The 19,704-nt window shown below is 46.5% G+C and overlaps 1 protein-coding gene across 7 annotated transcripts in view; it reads left to right on the forward strand.

Annotated features, from left to right (window-relative positions):
* The window catches only part of Dysf (dysferlin), a 201,247-nt gene that overhangs the window by 27,732 nt on the left and 153,811 nt on the right, over positions 1–19,704 (forward strand). For all 7 annotated transcript variants that reach the window (XM_038318221.1, XM_038318219.1, XM_038318223.1 and 4 more), the window contains exon 3: positions 1,848–1,939. In XM_038318221.1, the coding sequence (XP_038174149.1) occupies positions 1,848–1,939 (92 nt within the window). The remainder of the gene's footprint in view (positions 1–1,847; positions 1,940–19,704) is intronic.

Consider the following 19,704-nt stretch of genomic DNA (forward strand, 5'->3'; position numbering starts at 1 on the left):
TGGTCCTCTGAAGCAGAGGTGAGGATAGAGTGTAGATGGATTTTTCTGTCCCACCAAGTCCTGCAGCCATTCAGTCCCAAAGAAAGACTCAGAGACTTATATTAATTATAAATTGCTTGGCCTATTAGCTCAGGCTTATTATTAACTAGCTCTTACAACTTAAATCAACCCATAATTCTTATCTGTGTTTAGCCATGTGGCTTGGTACCTTTTCTCAGTAAGGCATTCTCATCTTGCTTCCTCTGTTTCTGGATGATGACTATGTCTCTGCTTTTTCTCTTCCCAGAATTCTCCTAGTCTGGTTGCCCCACCTATACTTCCTTCTTGGCTACTGGCCAATCAGCGTTTTATTAAATTAATACAAGTGACCAATCTTTACAGTGTACAAGAGTATTATTCCACAGCAACAGAGTCAGATGCAGATTGTATGTTCTCTTTGAGGAGGGTTGAGGGGCCTCTGATTGGCCTTCCTTAACTCATCACTTACTCATCCTGCCCACCAGGGGTCTGACTGTTGGATGGCCATATGATCTTGGTCTGTGAAGATCCTGAAGGATCACCTGGAATTTTTACTGTTGTGTTTTTGTTCTGATGTCCTGCTATGCACTGGGAGAGGAGGCTAGTGCAATATGGCTTCCTTTTCCTTTTTGTTATCTCTAGTTCTTTCCATTACCTCTGAAGCTCTAGAATTCTGATATCCATCCATCCATCCATCCATCCATCCATCCACCCATCCATCCATATATATCCACCTATCCACCAACCCATCTATTTATCTAGCTACCTTTCCACCCATCTATTCACCTACTTATGCATCCACCCACCCACCCACAAACCCATCAAACCATCAATCTATCCATTACCCACTCACCTATCCACCTATCATCCATCCCACTTAGCTACCTACCCTGTACCCAAGTATTCACTCATCCATGCATCTAATCATTCACCCACTCATGCAAGTATCCAGTCATCCATACATCTACCCTCCCATTCCACACATCTACTTATTAACTCAGTCTTACATCCACTCACCCGTTAATTCACTCACCTACCCACCCATTCATCTGTGCATCTGTCCTAGTCAGGGTTACTATCGCTGTGATGAAACATCATGACCCAAAACAACTTGAGGAGGAAAGGGTTTATTTGGTTTATACTTTCCACATCACTATTCATCACTGAAGGAAGTCAGGAGAAGAACTCAAACAAGTTAGGAACCTGGAGGCAGGAGCTGATGCAGAGGCTAAAGAGGGGTGCTGCTTACTGGCTTGCTCCCCATGGTTTACTCAGCTGCTTTTTCTTAAAGAACCCAGGGCCACCTGCCTAGGAGTAGCATTTCCACAATGGACTGGGACTTCCCATATTAATCACTAATTAAGAAAATGCCCTACAGGCTTGCCTATAGATTTTGTGAAGGCATTTTCTCAAGTGAGGTTCCTTCCTCTCCAATGACTAGCTTGTGTCAGATTGACATAAAACTAAGCAAGCATAGCATCCATCATCCACTCCCCCATCTACCCACCCATCCATCCATCCATCCACCCACCCACCCATCCATCCATCCACCCATCCATCCACCCACCCACCCATCCATCCATCCATCCATCCATCCACCCACCCACCCACCCATCCACCCATCTATCCACCCATCGATCCACTCCCCATCTACCCACCCATCCATCCACCCATCCACCCATCCATCCACCCACCCACCCATCCATCCATCCACCCATTCATCCACCAACCCACCCACCTTTCTATATGCTCATCCCCTAGCACCATTCTGAATGTCTGCTCAGTACCCCGGGCCACAGGTTAAGTTGCATTTTCTTCTTTTCTTCCAGGGCTTTGAGTGGGACCTCAAAGGTATTCCTCTAGACCAGGGCTCAGAACTTCATGTGGTGGTCAAGGACCATGAGACAATGGGGAGAAACAGGTGAGTGGGCCCAAGAGTGACCTGGGACTTGAAGGTACAGGTGGGTTTTGATGAATATACATATAATATTTGATGAATACCCTGGAATCAGAGCTCCCAAGGGCAAGTGCTTCCTGTCAGCATTGACTTCCTGAAGACTGCCTTTCAGGGGCTTAATCCAGTGGTGAATGCTGAGGCAAAGCCTTGCTGAAGCCTCAGGAACTTGGCTGACATGTTGCTGAGAGCTGCACGGGCTGCAGGGGAGGGAGGGTGAGCTAGGATCAAGTGTCCAGGAGCTTTTCGTACAAGAGTGCAGTGCGGGCTGTGGGAACAGGTAGGAGCAGGTTCCCTGCATCTCCCTGTAGCCTGTTGCTGGGAGGGGGTACCCCTTGCCTCTTCCTGGATGGTGAAGGCAGATACACACACTTCAGGAGGTGATAGACAAAGATAAGCTACAGCTAGGAGGGAGCAGAGGAGGAGGAGAGCTGCCTGGAAGAAGCAGAACCTGAGGTAGGAACTGTGGTGCTGAAGTCAGACAGCAATATATCAGGCAGCAGACTGCTCTCTCTCTCTCTCTCTCTCTCTCTCTCTCTCTCTCTCTCTGTGTGTGTGTGTGTGTGTGTGTGTGTGTTTGTGTGTTTTGGTTGTGTTGACAAGTAGGAAACTCTCTGAAGCAAAATCTTACTGGCAAAAGCAGGCTCTGCCTAGGCAGGTGACAAGTGGCTTCAGAGCTTGATGGGCCAGTTGTCTGTGGGTGTATGTGGCCAGGAGACACAGCTTGGGAGGATCTATGGTGACAGGGCTTAGGTAAGGACAGGGGTCAGTGGTTTCTGGTGGGTACAACTGGGTACAGTCGTGTCGGGTGGGCTCCAGTGCTGCTGGAGGTGCTGCTGCTGATACCTGGCCCTCAGGAGCATGGGCCAGTTGCTTCACAGGCCTGCCCACAGGGGAGTCTTTGTTTGGGAACTGGGTCAGTCTATCTGAGGCAGGGAATCTTGGTTAAGTGAACCTGGAATGGGGAAAGGTGGGGGGAGGAGGAGGGAGCAGGAACCCAGGGAGGGCCTCAGGCTCTGGAACACCTACAGAGTTTGAAATCTTCAAATCTAAACCATGACTGTTTCTTTGTGGTTCGAGCTGGTGATGGGTACATGGTCTGGCATCCCTGAAGAAGGAGAAGGTACTTTCTTTCCTGTGCCTCCAGAGTGGTGCTTCAGCGGGGAGCCCAGACTGCCACCGAGGGTGTTCAGTGCATCTCTTGTCTTTTCTAGTGATGACCTCTTTGCCTGAGAAATTTATATATGACTTTGGGCCTATAAGTATATAGAGTGAGTAAGTTAAATATTTACTAATAATAGCTCATACATAAATTTACTTTAACTGGACACATACCTTTAATCCTGAAACTTGGGAGGCAGAGGCAGGCAGATCTCAGGGAATTGGAAGCCAGCCTGGTCTACATAGCAAGTTCCAGGCTAGCCACGGCTACACAGTGAGATCAAAAAGGATTTTTTAAAACATTTTTAAGTATTTTACATTTAATTTTTACCATTTATTGAAGATGAAACCAAATTTACATCCTGGCAGGGATATGCCTTAGTTTTACCTAAATAATTAACTCTTGGCTGAGTATTTGATACTGCAAGACAGAGAGCAACATCTGGTTTGGCATTTTGATTTTAGAACCATCAGTGTTGAGAATACCATGTCACTTAAGACTACAGTGCTAAATGACAGAAGGATGTCTAGGGCCATTTTGGAAATTGTTGGAGATTCATTCCTATCCTAAATCAAAACTAATTTATTTTTAAGATGAAATTCAAGCCAGCAACCCAAATAGCAGTTATTATAATAAAACGTGAACACAATATATTCTAAAGATATACCAATCTAGTACTTTCTGTAACAGGACCTCAGACTTTAGCACAAGTGGCTCCATGGTGGAAGTGCCATTCAGGCTAAATAAAACTCTGCACCACCTGCCAAAATGAAAACAAATACCTAATCCATCAAAGCCCAAAGTTCTGGGAAAGTCTCTACATGTATTAACTTTGCCTTTTGGCTTCTGTAGTTCTGCTTCTGGCTAACTGTTCTTGTTGACCAAAGTATGCAACCCAGAACATGGTTTTTGTGCTAAAAAGCTCCTCCCGAGAAAGGCTTGGAGCTACACTGGGATCCCTGAACACCCAGTGTAGCTGCCAGCCAGCTGATGACTTTCTATGTCATTACCGTGTCCGCGCAGTCCTCTCCGGTGTACCCCAGCACGCCTCCATGCTGAAGAGCAATCGTAAGACAGCAGTAGGAAATGCTACTGTTTTCTACGGGAACAGGAAACTCTGCATGTACCCTTAAAAACCCTGGGGCCTCCAGCCTGCAGCCTTGAACCTAAGCCCAGATGTTTGCGGCATGGCCTGTGGGTCTTACTTGGCATGATGGCATGCGCTGTGTGCTCAGAACCAAGGCTGCAGTGAAGCCAGGCTCCTGAAGGGACATGGTGAGCACTGCTGTTATACTTCACTCCAAAATTTTTGGATGGGTTTGGAAACTTTCCCTCCCTCCCTCCCTCCCTCCCTCCCTCCCTTCCTCCCTCCCTCCCTTTTTTCTACCTATTTATTTATTTATTGAGACAGGATCTCTCTACATAGCTGCGCCTGTCCTGGAACTCACTGTGTACACCAGGCTAGCCTTGAACTCACAGATCTTCCTGCTTCTGCCTCCAGAGTGCAGAATTAAAAGTATGTGCCACCACGCCTGGCTAGGTTTAGAAAATTTTTCCATTGCCAAGTATTTTGCAGTGCTCACATAAGGTTATAAGATGCTACCTAATGCAAGGGTTAAGAAGCTGTGGTCCACAGCTCTTGAGATGGCTCTTACTAGGTAAGGGCTCTGACACTCAAGCCTGATGACCTGGAGCCCACATAGCTGGCAAAACGACTTCACGACATTGTGCTTTGACCATGGCACACATGACATTTTACCTTCACATACACATAGTAATTAATAATAGCAATAAATTGATCAATAAATTTAAGCTGTGGCCTTTGCTACCTTCTCACCTAGATGCTTTGTGAAAGGCAGGCAGCTCCAAGAGCCTCACAAGGCACCAATGAGCTCGAAGGTGGCCCAGCAGTCCAGGCAGGGAGCAATTCTGGACACTGGGAAGTGGGGGAAGGCTTTCTGGAGAAGAACCCACAGTCACCCAGGGCCAGGATTTGGAGGGGAATATAGTTCCAGTGTGTGGGAGCTGAGACAGTGAGTTCATGTGGGAATTCAGGGTTGTGTAGCCTTGTTGGGAAGGGAGCCACTGGACCAGCCCAGGTCGACGGTAGCAATGGAGAAAACTCCCAGCTGGCCCTGGACAGAGCTTAGCTAGGTTCCTGGCCCTGTGTAAGCCTGAGATATGAGGTGAGCTCTTTCTCTACCAGATGCTGCTGTCGTCATCCTCACAGGCCGGAAGCAGAGACTCTTAAGATTAGATTGATGGCATTCCCAAAAGGCTGTGCTGGAGCGGCGTGTGGCTGGAGGGCAGGTGTTTGTGTTCATTCTCTTAGCTCTGGAATCTCTGCATTTCAGAGGCTCCCAAGGCCTCTGGGCACTCCGCAGAGTTTAGTTCCTCTGATGACACAGGAGTTGAGAACTTAGAGAGGCAAAGGTGAACAGCCTGGGTACTGCAGGCCATGAGGAAGTACAAGTTTCATTTTCATTCTTGTATTGGGAACTTTCCTAGGAGCTGTGGGAGGAGTCTGAGACCCCAGAGGCAGCAGGAGAGCAGAGATTGTGGCCATACTTTTGGTCAGTTCACGGGCCAGGTTGGGCGTCCAGGGGATAGCTCAGGGCTACCCAGAGGCTGCCTGGCTCTATGGATCACATGTTCTGCTGAAGGAGGATGAGTGTATCCTCCCGTTGGTCCCTGTTGGTGTCCTCTGGCTCACCAGTTTCCATGTGAGCAGGTTACCTCAGGGCAGCATGCCGGGAAGCAGTTCCTCAAACCTCCACGTCCAGAATAGTCAGTTCACCAGACATCCTCACTTACCAGAACTTAGCCTTACATACACTTGGGTGTGATTTTTTCCCTTTATTTTCCCAAACATTTACCTTCATTTGGCTGTTCTAGCAATTAAAAATTAAATTGTAATCGACTAAGTTTAAATTTAAGCCCACATTTGTAACGATCTATAGAAGCACAGAGCTCCCTATTCCGTGAGGGAAATGATCAGGGCAAAGGGGTCTGTGGTCTCCAAACCAGCTAGCTTTAATGTCTGTGCTTGAGGTAAGCCTATCCAAAGCAGCAGGAGGGGACATGGCCCACCCATGGTAACTCTGTGGTGCTCTCATGATCAGACTGGAAACCACACACAAAAGCTTGTACAAGAAAAGAAGATAAAGAGGCTGTGGAGATGGCCAGCTGGTCACGTGCTTGCTGTGCTAGCATGAGGACCCGAGTTCAGCTCCCCAGCACCCACATAAATCTGGGTATGACAGCACGCAATTGTAAAGTCAGTGCTGGAGCCCATGAACAAGTGGCTGGCTCTCACTGGCCAGCCAGTCTAACTTACACAGGGGCTCCAGTTTCAGTGAGAGAGACCCTGTCTCAAAAAAATAAGGTGGAGAGTGAGTGAAGAAATGACCCCAAAATCAACTTCTAACCTCCACACACGCAACCCATTGTCCCTCACATATGTGCACACATATGCATACCACACACAAACACACACACACACACACACACATCCCAATGTCCCCTCACATGCATAACATATGCATACATACATCCCAGCCAGTGGACCCACACACATGTGCACACAAATGCATAACACACACACACATACACACATACATCCCAGCCAGTGGACCCCCCCCCACACATGTGCACATAATGCATACTACACACACATACACACTTCCCAGCCAGTGCACCCACACACACATGTGCACACATATGCATACCACACACACATCCCAGTGCCCCCCCACATGTGCACACACATACATAACACATACACACACATCCTAGCCAGTGGACCCACACGCATGTGCACACACACACACACACACACACATGTGGAAGAAAAATGGAAAGGAATCAAACCTAGAAACACTAAAAATTCTAAGACTAAAATAGGACATGTACTAAGGAGTCCCAAGGGCAGCCATGAGACATTAAAATTTTGAGGGGCAAGGAAGTTAAGTGATTCAGTACTGAATGAGAATGCTTCTTCTCTAAAGGCTTATATATTTAAATAATTGGTTCCCAGTTGGTGGAACTATTTGGGAAGGAGGAGGGTTTGTGGCTTGCTGGAGGAGGTGTGTCACTGCAGATGGAATTTGAGGTCCCAAAATCTCATACCTTTCACAGTTAGCTGGCACTGCCTCCTGTGTGCTAATTGAGACATGAGCTCTCAGCTACCGCTCCAGCACCATGCCTGCCTGCCTGCTACTATACTTTCCGTCGCGATGGTCATGGACTCTAATGCTCTGGAATCATAAGCCCCAAACTAAACACTTACTTTTGTAAGTCTCTTTGGTCGTGGTGTCTCTTCAGCAGTAGAAGAATAACTAAGACGAGCACAGAGACTGTTTCCATGGGGCTCCTCCGCGGTGCCCCCCAGTCACACTGTCTGGTCCTGGGGGCATGGTGACTGTTGCCATCCGGCTGTTCTCAGGCCTCTGCTGGAGGTCTTGTTGCCCATACCTTGCGATTCCTGGCTATCTTCTGTGAGCTCACCATTGTCTCTGGGCCTTCTTCCAAGCAAGTAGTTATTACCCCTAAGTGGGACTTCCCTTTCCCAGTCTCTCTCTCCCTCTCTTCCCTCTCTCCCTTCTCTCACCTTTGCTCCCTTTAACAGATCCATAGCCTGTTTCCTTCTTCCTTCTATATGCATCTAGAATCCCCCAAGGCCTCATTCATTTGCATAGCTTGTCTCTCTGCACATCTGCCCCCAAGTCTCTGGCTTCAGTCCTCCTCTCTCTCCAGGTCTTGCTAGTTAGGCCTGGGAGGCCTGGAACCCATGGTCTTGCTGCCTCTGTTTCCCAAATGTTGAGAATAGAGGTGTGCAGCATCACACACTGGTTCTTCATTTCAGCTTAGTGTTTTTTTTAATATTTATTGATTTATTATGTATACAATATTCTGCCTGTGTGTATGTCTGCAGGCCAGAAGAGGGCACCAGACCTCATTACAGATGGTTGTGAGCCATCATGTGGTTGCCGGGAATTGAACTCAGGACCTTTGGAAGAGAAGGCAATGCTCAGCTTAGTGTTTTAAATGTAAGCAGCTCCCTGTGGTTGGTGTTTTCTTGTATCAGACAGACAGCTCTAGATTTTTAGAATGTTACAACCCTGTCTGTTTCTTAAGTGTCTGAGCTCTGTCTCAGCCCTGCACCATGAGAATTAAGAAAGAAAATGTGGGATCCTGCTCCTAACCACAGGCTACCTGCAACTGACCTGCTGGCAAGGGAAAACCAGTTTTTCCCAGTGGGATTTCATGTTGTGTATTAACCATAGCTCAGGACAGGCCCCAAGTCCAGGAGTAGTTGGGAACACCAAATGAACTCTATAGGATTTTTATAGACTTTTTGTCTCATTTTGCTTTGTTTGGATTTTTTTGTCTTTTCAGTCTTTTTCTTGTCTATTTTGATTTCATTTTTATATTCTAGTGACTTTTTGTGTGTGGATTTTTTACTTTATTGGTACTGTTTGGTTTTTGTTTTGATTTTTTTTTTTAATTGAAAGATAGAAAAAGAACACAAGGTTGAGTGGGTAGGAAGGTGGGGAGACTCTGAGAGGAACTAAGAAAGGAAAAAATGGTTAAATATATTACATGACAATAATTTTTTCAGTTTTAAAAAATTAGAAAGAAAGGAAGATAGGAAGGAAGAGATGAAGGAAGGGAGATAGGAAGGAAAACAGAAAGGAAGGAAGATAGGAAGGAAGGAAGGAAGGAAGGAAGGAAGCAAAAAGGAAGGAAGGAAAGAATGAAGAAAAAAGGAAGGAAGGAAGGAAGACAGGAAGGCAGAAAGGAAGGCAGGAAGACAGAAACCATAATGGCTGCAGCACCTCCCCTCCCGAACTTGTTCTGAAGAGGCAGTGGACACCCGTGTAGAAGGCCCACTACATCAGAGCGCTGAGAACATTCCAGAAAGAACTTCTCTGGTTATTTACTTATTTATGCTTAGGTTTACCTTCTATCTCCTTCCCAAGTGCTGGTTACAGGCTGTGCTACTTCTCTCAGTTTATGCTGGGGTTGAACGCAGGGCATCAAGTCTGTCAGGCAAGTACTCCATCAACTGACCCACATCTCTGGTCCCTACTCTGGCTTCTGATTAGCTACAAATAAACATGAATGATCACTCTTGTGCTGTTTAGGCATGTGATTATTGGTCAAACAGTCACCATGAAATCATAAAAGGAGCTGAACTGAAAACCACAGTTATTTATGAAAATAAAGTGAAGGACTGGAAGGACACATAGTAAAATTGTTAAAGAAATGGAGACAGACTGAGGAGTCCTACTGGTAGCTGTCAACTCACAGTTAGGAAAATTAGACTTAATTAAAATAATTCCATGGAAAGTAATTCAAAATGCGAGAGAGTGACATTGTCTAACACCTTGATATTCACAAAAAATAAGACTGTAAAACAGGGCTGGAAAGGCAGTTCAGGGGTAAGGGCACTCACTGCTCTTGCAGAGAATCTTGGTTCAGCTCTCAGCACCTACATGGTAGCTCACAGCTGTCTGTCACTCACTTCTGGGAGATCTGATGCCCTCTTCACACACGATGCACATATACACATGTGGACAAAACGGTCATACACATAAAATAAAAAAATAAATCCAAAACTGTAAAATAAAAGAGACAAATTCATGGTTGAAGACTTAAGTACAGAATAATTGTTCTCAGTGAAAGTAATTTTGGTAAAATGGGAATAATGTTATGGGACAGCAAGATGGCTCAGCTGATGAAGGTGATTGCCACCAAGTCTGATGACATGAGTTCTGTTCCTGGAAAGGGAGAAACCCACTCCTATAAGGTCTCGTCTTAGCCCTGTACTAGTGTTTCTCAGCGTGTGGACTGAGACCCCACCAGGGGTCACACATCAGACTGTTACATCACAATTCCTAACAGTAGCAAATTACAGTTATGAAGCAGCAACAACAGTTTTATTGTTGAAGACCTGTGTTACAGGGTCTCAGCATTAGGAAGGTTGAGAACCGCTTCCCGGCACAGAGACTGTGGCATACTCATACCCCCCCCCCCCCCCCAGCCAATAGTAATAAATTTTAAGAAGTTGTTAAAATAGAAAAGAAAGCAGCGTAATTACATAAACACAGTGTGGACCTGCACAGGAAACGACCTGGACTGATCTGTCTGGAATCAAGAGAAATTAATTAATTCAGGTGTGTTTTTTTACTTAAATGTTTGGCAAATATAAACACGGGAGAGAAAGAAAAGTCTCCTGAGGGCAAGACCACAGATCACCATGATCTCAGTGGCCCCAGGCCCCGTTAGGCTCTAGGTAGGGATGCCAGAAACAATTGCTACACACGCAGGTCATCCAAGTGAAAGAGATACCCGAAATATTGCACGAACAGACATGTATTGAAAGATTATTCATTGCTTATCTTGAATACAACCCTAGGGGGGACCCCTCATTTATCTGGTAATTTTCTCCCAGTTACTGTGCCCCCACCCCTTGTTTTTTAGTGAAGTTGTGTAGATGGAGACCCTGCTTTACACCAAGAGCCAGGGTGTGTGTGATGGCCTTTGGCTGACCTTTCCTCCAGGTATTTACAGTAGCATTTCCTGGGGAACGGTGTGCCTACTGGTGGCCTTCATGACTGGTGACTCTGTAGAAGCTCCTATGTACACACAGACACCCGCCTGCCTTCACCCTTTCTGAGATTTGAGCACTAATCATGGTGCCCGTAACTGGTTGGGTCCAGCGGGCATCTGAAGTACTCCCTAAGCACTGATGCCCTTTCAGCTGTCCCTCCTCCAGCCGCTTCTCCTCTACACCCACTTCAGGCTGAATGGCGAATGACCTGGTCCCATATGGATATTGAGACTTTGAGAAGAGCTAGGGAGCAAGCCACATCACCTTTGTGCAGGTCCCCCATGCTTTCTAAGCTTCTGTCGCTTCCATTCTTGGGGTGTATTGAGGGAAGAGCAAGGGTCCTGCTGCAGAACGGGTATTCCACCCAGGTTAGCACTTAGCCATCCCCTCCTCTGTGCAGCTCTTCTGGTGCCCAATGGCTTCAAGTCTCAGTGATGTGGCCATCTCCTGTGGAAGGTTGCTCTTGGCAGCTGTGTTTTAAACAGGGACCACCTCATCCTGGCTCACAGACGACAGAGGTGGCTTCATGCTCTGTTCTTCTGTGGGAACTTGGGAGGTGCTACTTCACAGTGCCACAGCCAGTGAGGAGGGGCCATCTGAGGGAAATGGTGAAGATGATAGCATTGAGTTTGGTTCCATGGAGATCTGAATACAGTCCTCGAAGATGGGAATGTGAAGAAGATGGCAGAGTGTCTGAGAGAGGAGTCATTTGGTGTCTGCCACCAAACCTGGAGCATGTTGATGGAATTGAAAGGTCCCATCCTGGGAGGAGCAAGTGGCCCTGGTCTTCCAGGCTGCCCAGGATCTGCATAATGGCTTGAGAGTGATGGGTGGTGAGGGAGGGGTCAAAAGCAGGGGCTGGCCCAGTGGTTAGGAGCAGAAGACTTAAGTTGAGCTCCTAGCACCTGCACCAGGTGGCTCACTACTGCCTATAACTCCTGTTTCGGGGGTTCTGATGCCCTCTTCTGGTCTCCATGGACATCTGCACTCACATTCACATATGCACATAATTAAAAGTAATGTGTGTGTGGAGGGGGCGGGAGCCTTTAAGTCCATTATTAAGAGCTATTCCCTACCTGGTACTGTCTGGGACTCTCCTTGGAACACTGGAATGGCAAGGCTGTACTGAAGTTTGCAAGACAGTGTGTCTGCCGAATTCCACCATGGATGGAAACACTGAGGAGGTTGAGTATGGGGGTCACTGGTTATAGCAGGATCCACACATATATCAATTCCACAGCCCACAAGCATGCTCTGCATGCCTTGACATGTTTCTTACTCAAATGCGTACATGTTCTTTCATTAAAAGAAAAGAAATGTGCAGGGGAGATAACTTAGTCTTGCAAAAGCACGAAGACCTGAGTTCAATCCCCAGAACTCAGTAAAAGCTGCTGTTGGTGCATGCTTGTCATCCCAGCCCTGGGGGACAAGAGACAGCCAGCTCTATGGCCAGCCTGCCTAACCTAATTAGTGAGCTCAGGTCCTGGTGTGAAATCTTGCCTTAAAAAACAAGGTGCCCTGAGGAACAACAAGACCGACTTCTAGTCTGTATATTTACACATAAGCATATACACACATGTACCCTAAATTTTAACCCCCAAGTGTATATGTGTGTGCATATTTGTATGTGTGTATGCACATGTGTGAGTATGTGCGTGCATGTTTGTATGTGTGTATGCATGTGTGTGTACAAGCTCCATTATTAAAGAGGCATAAGGGGAAAGCACCAGTTATTCCATCATCCATTTCTTCCCTCTCTCTCATGCATCAATTGTTAGCAACTTGATTTAGATCTTGCTCCATTCTCCCTGAGCCTATGAACTTCTCTGTCACACACACACATCCAAACAATACACCTGTTCCCTCACTCATACACAAACACACACCCATACAGTAACCTGCTCACACCCCCACACCCCCACACAATAAACTTGCTCACTCACTCATTCACTCACACACACAGTATACTTGCACACACACACACACACACACAGCACAGCTGCGTACAAAGCTAACACCCTGGTGTGTGTGTTGGCCTGCACTTTACTTTTTGTCACGTTCTGTGTCAGTGTGTCCCTGGCACCATGTCACGTTCAGTTCTCAGTCGTCACATGTTATTTGTCTTACCTCGGCACATCAGTGATAGAAGTCATGCATGCCCTTCATTTGGAAACACGCTGCTATACACTCCGCATTTGTCTCTGTGCCTTTACTGGCTGGAGTTTAGTCTCCTCCTAATTTTTTGTTTTTAGTGCTTTTACGGTGAACAATTTTATTCCGATGTTTTTATATTTCAGATTTTTTTTTTATTTTAAGCATCGGTCCCTAGAAGTGAGGTTATTGATTAAAGAGAGTAATCATATAAAATGTTTGGAGGGGCTGGGGAACTGTTTACCGTGCCAGCATGAGGACCTGAGCCTGACACCTCGAACCCAGATAAAAAGTCAGATGTGGCGGTGAACACTTGCAGTCCTAGCCTTGGGGAGGTGGACTCAGGTGGAGAGATCTCTGGGCCCTGGTGGCCACCCAGGCTCGCCTGCTCAGGCAGATTTCAGGCTAGTGAGAGATTATGTCACAAAAGCAAGGCAAAAGCTCCTGAGAAATGACACCTGAAATTTTCCTCTGTTCTCCAAATGCATGGTCACATAGGCGCAACAGTGCATGGTCATATAGGTTTGCCGATGTATGGTCCTATAGGTGCTCCAGTGCGTGGTCATATAGGTGTGCCAATGCATGGTCATATAGGTGCACCAATACATGATCATATAGGTGAACCAATGCATGGTCATATAGGTGCATCAATGCATGGTCATATAGGTGCAACACTGGTCATATAGATGCAACAATGCATGGTCATATAGATGCTCCAATGCATGGTCATAAAAGTGCAACAATGCATGGTCATATAGGTGTGTGTTTACCTGTACACACAAATGCAGCCTCCCCAACACACAGACATGCTCACACAAATGTACGCTTGCACAAAAGAAGCTTGGAGATGCTTCCAATTTGCTTTCCAAAAATAACCAGGCATGTCCACCTGCAGTGTAGAAAAGGTGTGTGCTGATCTTTTTACTTTTAGTGTGAAAGCTAAGAGGAGATATTTTGTAGCTTGTGCTTTTTTGACTTGCAGTTAAACATCTTTCATAAGGTTACTGCCCCTCAATGTTCATTCTTCTGGGAACTTAAGCTGTTTGTTTATTTTTGAGTCAGAGTGCAGCTATGTAGCCTAAGCTTGTCTCAAATTTGTGATCCTCTTGCCTCACCTGAGTTCTGGGATTACAGACCACCACACCTGGATTTTTTGGGTGGGGGGAACAGGATTTCTTTGTAGCTTTGTAGTTTCTTTTTTCCTGGAACTTGCTCTGTAGACAAGGCTGGCCTCGAACTCACAGAGATCCTCCTGTCTCTGCCTCCCCGGTGCCACCACCACCCGGCTCACACCTGGATATTTTATTTATTTAGACAACATCCTACGTGTAGCCCAGGTTGGCCTTGAACTCGGTCATCCTCTCCCTCAGAAGTGGTGAAATTATGGAGTGATTGTCTACACAAGGTTTTAGTTTCTATGACCTTCTCTCATGACTTCATTCTAACTCCGTACATTTGGGGTCTCATTAGCAATCCAAACGGTTGGTCCATTCTGAGCATGGAGGACCTTTTCTCTCTGCTCCCATTGGCTTGTCCTAGGGCATCCTCTCTCAGATGGGCACTCATGAGGGTGTTTTGGAAGGCAGAGCTTCAGGTATTGTTGTAGAGTTGGGAACAGCAGGTACAGTAAAATCAACCTCTATTTTGCAGACTGTTTACTGGACGATTTAGGAGGCTGCTTGGGGTCCAAATACTTAGAATTAGCCATCCCATTGTTCCATGCAGGCTCAAAAGTGCCAGGCACACCCTCATTTTCAAGGATTTTAAAAACTATATTTTGCCCTGGATTCTGTCCAGGACATCCTTGGATTGCAGGATAATCTTTCTTTTGTCTTTCTCTGGGCTGGAAACTATTTAGAGTTACCCCTGGACTACCTCTAGGGAGTCAGCTCCCGGAAGGAAGGCTGCCTGAGGCCAGGAGGGTTCAGGAACTAGGGAAGGTCCTGCCATCTCTTACTTCCTGTCTTTCCCTGCCAGGCATGCACAGCTGAGGGTCCAGGAGGCAGTGAGTGTGTATGTCTGTGTGTGTGCACCCCAGGATGGACAGGGGATCTGAGTCACCATGAGAGGATGTGACCGAGTTGCTGGAAGTTGAATTGTGATATATATATAGTATAATGTGACACATCATCTTAATTTCAAAGATGAGAAACTGACCCATAGTGACCCTTCTTGAATATTAAAAATATAGTTTTGCGATTATGAGAAAATAACAGGAGTTAGTACAGAGATGACCCACATGTCCTTTTCTTAGAAACATACTGCTGTGTACGCCTTCTGTTGATCTTGATTTTCTCTTTATCCCCCCTTCCTCCCACCTTTTCCTTCCTCTCATCTGTAGGTAAGTCTTATATATTACAGTCGTCTGGCCCCAAATACTCCAGAGCAGATTTCTTAAGACTGGGGCCATTTCTTTTCATAGCTGTGACACCATATTAGCATCTGCATATGTTGCATGAATGGCCTCGATGGATGGAATCTATGATCTATATCATCCTTTTAACTGGCAGGGAAATGCTTCTCAAATCAGTACCCACCTCTCCCCCAGAGCCAGATCCAGTCTAGAGTCCCACATTGAATTTTGAGTCATTTTTCTTTAGCTTTCCAGTTTGTAGTTAGTTAGGTAGTTTGTTTGTTTTAGTTTTGTTTGAAATTGTAAAGAGTCTCATTTAGCTCAGGCTGGCCTCCAACTTTCAGTGTAGCTGGGGATAACCTTGAGATCCCAGTCCTCTGGATTCTGGGTGTGGGCCATCAAGAGCTGCTATTTTAGCCTTCTTTATCTTTTATGGCAATTTATTTAAAAACTTTTATGTTTTGTGGGCAGTAGTGGCACACATCTTTAATCCTAGCACTCGGGAGGCAGAGACAGGTGGATCTCTGTGAGTTTGAGGCCAGCCTGGTCTACAGAGCAAGTTCCAGGACAGGCTCCAAAGTTACACAGAGAAACCCTGTCTCAAAAACCAATATATATATATATATATATATATATATATTTTATATGTGCTTGAGTGTTTGTCTGCATGTGTGTTTCTGCACCATACATGAACCTGGTGTTCACAGAAGTCAGAAGACATTGGATGCCCTGGGACTGGCATTACCGACGATCGGGAGCCATGTTGTGTGGATGGGTGTGAGTGTGGAATTAAACCTGCTCTCTTTTCCCCACTTCTTTGGAAGCCATCTGATGTTTTCTCAGGATTAGATCACAGCGTGCTGCTGAGTTGGTGTGCTTATCTTGGGGTCTGGGGATTCGGGGTGTCTCTCTGGGCATGTGGGTCTCCATGGCATAGCCGGATGCTGATTTCCCACTGTGCATTGCTGTGCACTCTTCCTCTTGGAGTTAAAGCCATGTTCCGGGACCATGGGACTGTGCTATTCATCAGGGTGTCTCCCTCCTTCTCTGTCTGCCTTCCCAGGATTCTGCAGACTGATCCAGCACCCCTTTCCTTTCTCTTGTGTTTATCAGCCCTGAGGGAGCCATCCTACCCAGGCTCTTGACGTCACAGTGATATGTCAGTTCTGAGCATCATACATTGCTCCTCTGAGCATGCCGGACTTTGTCTATCCAGGCTTCTCCTGGAGCTCATCTTAGCCCTGGTCTTTTGATTCCTTGTTTCATCTTGACCATGGAGTATATTCTGGAGGGAGGAAGAAGCCATTGCTTGGCTGGGCTGTTCTGTTGACGTCTCCCACTGCTGGGCCATAGTCTCCCTGTGTTATGAGTATATGTGTAAGCCTGAGGTTAATTTGGGATGCTATTCCTCAGGCATTTTTTCCACCTTGTCCTCTGAGACAGTCTCTCACTGGCCCGGGGCCTCTCAGTATTGGCTACACTGGCTGTCATTAAGCTCTACCTCTCTGGCGCTGACTGGGGAATCCCCTCGTGCTTGGTTGCTTCTGTGGATGCTGAGAGTCAAACTCAGGTCCTCATGCTTGGCCAGCAGTCACTGTACCAACTGAGCCGTCTTCCCAGCCCATCCTGTGTGAGCATTTGGTGTTCACCCTTTTTTAGTCTCTCTCCAGACGTCAGATCTAACAGGAGCCTCAAAGCCATTTGCTGAAAGAAAATGGGCAGAGGCCATAAAAAAGGAAAGTGGGGTGTGTGGAGCACTCACCCAGCTAGCTGTGCTCCAGGGCATGCCCTGTCTGCGGTGGGGAGCTTCCCTTACTGTCTGTAGGGACTGTCTGCTCTGGGAGAGTCAGTGTCTCCAGGTCAGCAAGGCTCAGGATGTTAGGGCATCAAGGACACAGGAAAGCATTGGACATGCATGGTTTGTGTCTACAGTACCATCATCAGGGATGCTGAAGCAGGGGGATCATGATTTCCAGGACTGTTCGAGCTACACAGTAAGACCTTATCTCAAGTAAACAAAGCAAAACAAAAATTGCCAGAAAACAGAAGCATGACGAATAAAGTTTGGAACTAGATGTTTTGTATTTTTTTTTGTCTTGAGCTGAATTCAACCAAATCAATGAGCTGTACCCCTTCTCATGATTGACATATTATAATTACATATGTTTGTGAGATCCAGCATGATATCTGGGCACACAGTACCCTCGGACTATACTGGGGATTTGAACAGTGCTCCCTCCTTATCATGCCTTTGTATTTGGGGCTCTAAGCCCCTCTTTTCTAGAGCCCTTACTGTGCTATGGACACTGGAGCTCATTATGTTCATTTGTGTTTAAGTTCCTGCTCTCCCGCCTGCTGCTGTCCCCTCCTCCCCCATTGCTCCACTAGTAAGCACTCTTATCTTATACATTCCAGTTGTAACAGAGTCTCGTGTAGCCCAGACTGGACTCAAAATCACTGTAATCAAGGATAACCTTGAACTCCTAATCCCCCTGCCTCCACCTCCCAAGAGATGGGACTATGGGTCTGTGCCATCATATCTGTGTATATGGTCCTGAGAACAAACCTAGGGCTTCTAGCATGTTAGCAAAGCCCTTTTCCCTCTGAGCCTATCCTCAGCCCCATAGTCAACTTCAACAATGACTCTATATGTACAAGTATTTTGCCTGCATGTGTGTACGTACACTACATGTGTACAAAGTCAATAGGTACTAGAAGAGGGTACCAGAGCCCCTGGAAATGGAGCTATGGGACAGTTGTTAACTGCCGTGTGGTTACTAGGAGCTGAACCCAGGTCCTCTGCAAAAGCAGCAAGTGTTATTAACTAATGAGCCATCTCTCTAGCCTCCCACAATTAACTCTTTGAACACCCACATATGAGTGAGAATATGCAAAATTTGTCTGCATCTGTTTCATGTAATGTAGTACTCCCTAGGTATATCTGTTTTGCTGACATCATACAATATTCTCTTTTATGGTTGAGTAACATTTCATTAATACAGCCTGATAGTCCAAAATGTATGTACATATGTGTATATCACATTTAATTATCCCTTTGCCTATAGACGGGCATCTAGGTGGACCCTATGCTTAGCTGTTGTAACCAAGTATGTGCAAGAGTGTCTTTCATATGATGGTATTCTGTGGGAATATGATCCTGGAGATGTGATAATCGGTTCTTGTGGCATATCCGCTTAGTTTCTCTCTCTCTCTCTCTCTCTCTCTCTCTCTCTCTCTCTCTCTCTCTCATCCAAGTTCCCTCTTTTCTTATACAGTAGGGCGCATGTTCTAGCTCTTTTATGGGCTTTGTTTTTGCTCTTGACCATGGGTCTTAGAGCAGAATTTGTAGCACAGATGTCCTGTGTCTACATACAGCTGAGTGGTTGCTGAGTTGCTTTTGTGCTTTGTTCTTACAAACAACGATGTTTAAAAACTCAATGTTTTTAAACAAAATTGTTTCCATTTTTTCCTATCTCATTAGCATAAACTTAGGCTCCCCCTTCCCCCGGGTCCTGCCTTCACACATACTGCTCAAACCTCAGGTTTGGAGGATCTCACTTGGCACCTCTCTGACAGGGCATGGGCATTCATGGATAAATTAGGGAACCAGCTCTTTCTCCTTGAGGTGCAAATGTTTTCTGCCAGCCCTCAACTGCTCTCCCTCCACTATGCCCCTTCCTGCCTTCTCTTTGTTTGGGGTGACATTGTCTCTTTTAGCCCCCACACTTCTGCTCCCACATTCCAGTGGTTCTGAAACAACAGAGCTAGGAGAAATGACCAGAGGAAGAAGTTGGAAGGGCCTTGGTGTTTAGGCAGGGCCAGGCCCACTGGGCTGCTTCTGACCTACCAGACTGCACATTCCCAGCTGGCTCCCACAGCTCTGGCCCTGGGCAGGGTTCCAGGTCCCTTCTTGCCTCACTGGACTCTTGATGCCACGGGCCACCTATGAGATTGCTGGTTGGTGCCAACTGAGCCTTGCTCAGTAGACACCTAGGCCTAGAGCCCATACTTTAGTGTTTATCTTCTGATAGTACAGACAGAGTTTGTGGCCCAATACTGAGGATCTTTGAGTAAAGTCACAGGGGAAGGGAATTGGGGAGGGGCTTCAATGCCTTCTTTCCTTTGTAGAACTGAATGGATGAGCCCATGGCTTTAAACCTGGTCTGATGGAGCCTCATACTCCTCTCACCAAACCCAATAAGTTTCCACCCATATGGGAGGCTCTGCCTCCCTGACTCTTCCACACTCGTCCCAGAGCCTGGCCCCTGGATCTTTGGACAGGCAGCCTCCAGGCCTTCTTCCTTGGGATATGGGACTACCTGGTACCTGGTGGGGACTGGCCCTAGAGCCTATGGAGGTATCAAGGACACATTTGATGGCCCCAAAAGAGGTATTGAGGAGGAAATAACAGCCATTCTTAGCCAGCTCTTGGGGGCTGCCGGAAGGGCTAG

This window comes from Arvicola amphibius, chromosome 2, assembly GCF_903992535.2.
Source record: "Arvicola amphibius chromosome 2, mArvAmp1.2, whole genome shotgun sequence".
NCBI lineage: Eukaryota > Metazoa > Chordata > Mammalia > Rodentia > Cricetidae > Arvicola > Arvicola amphibius.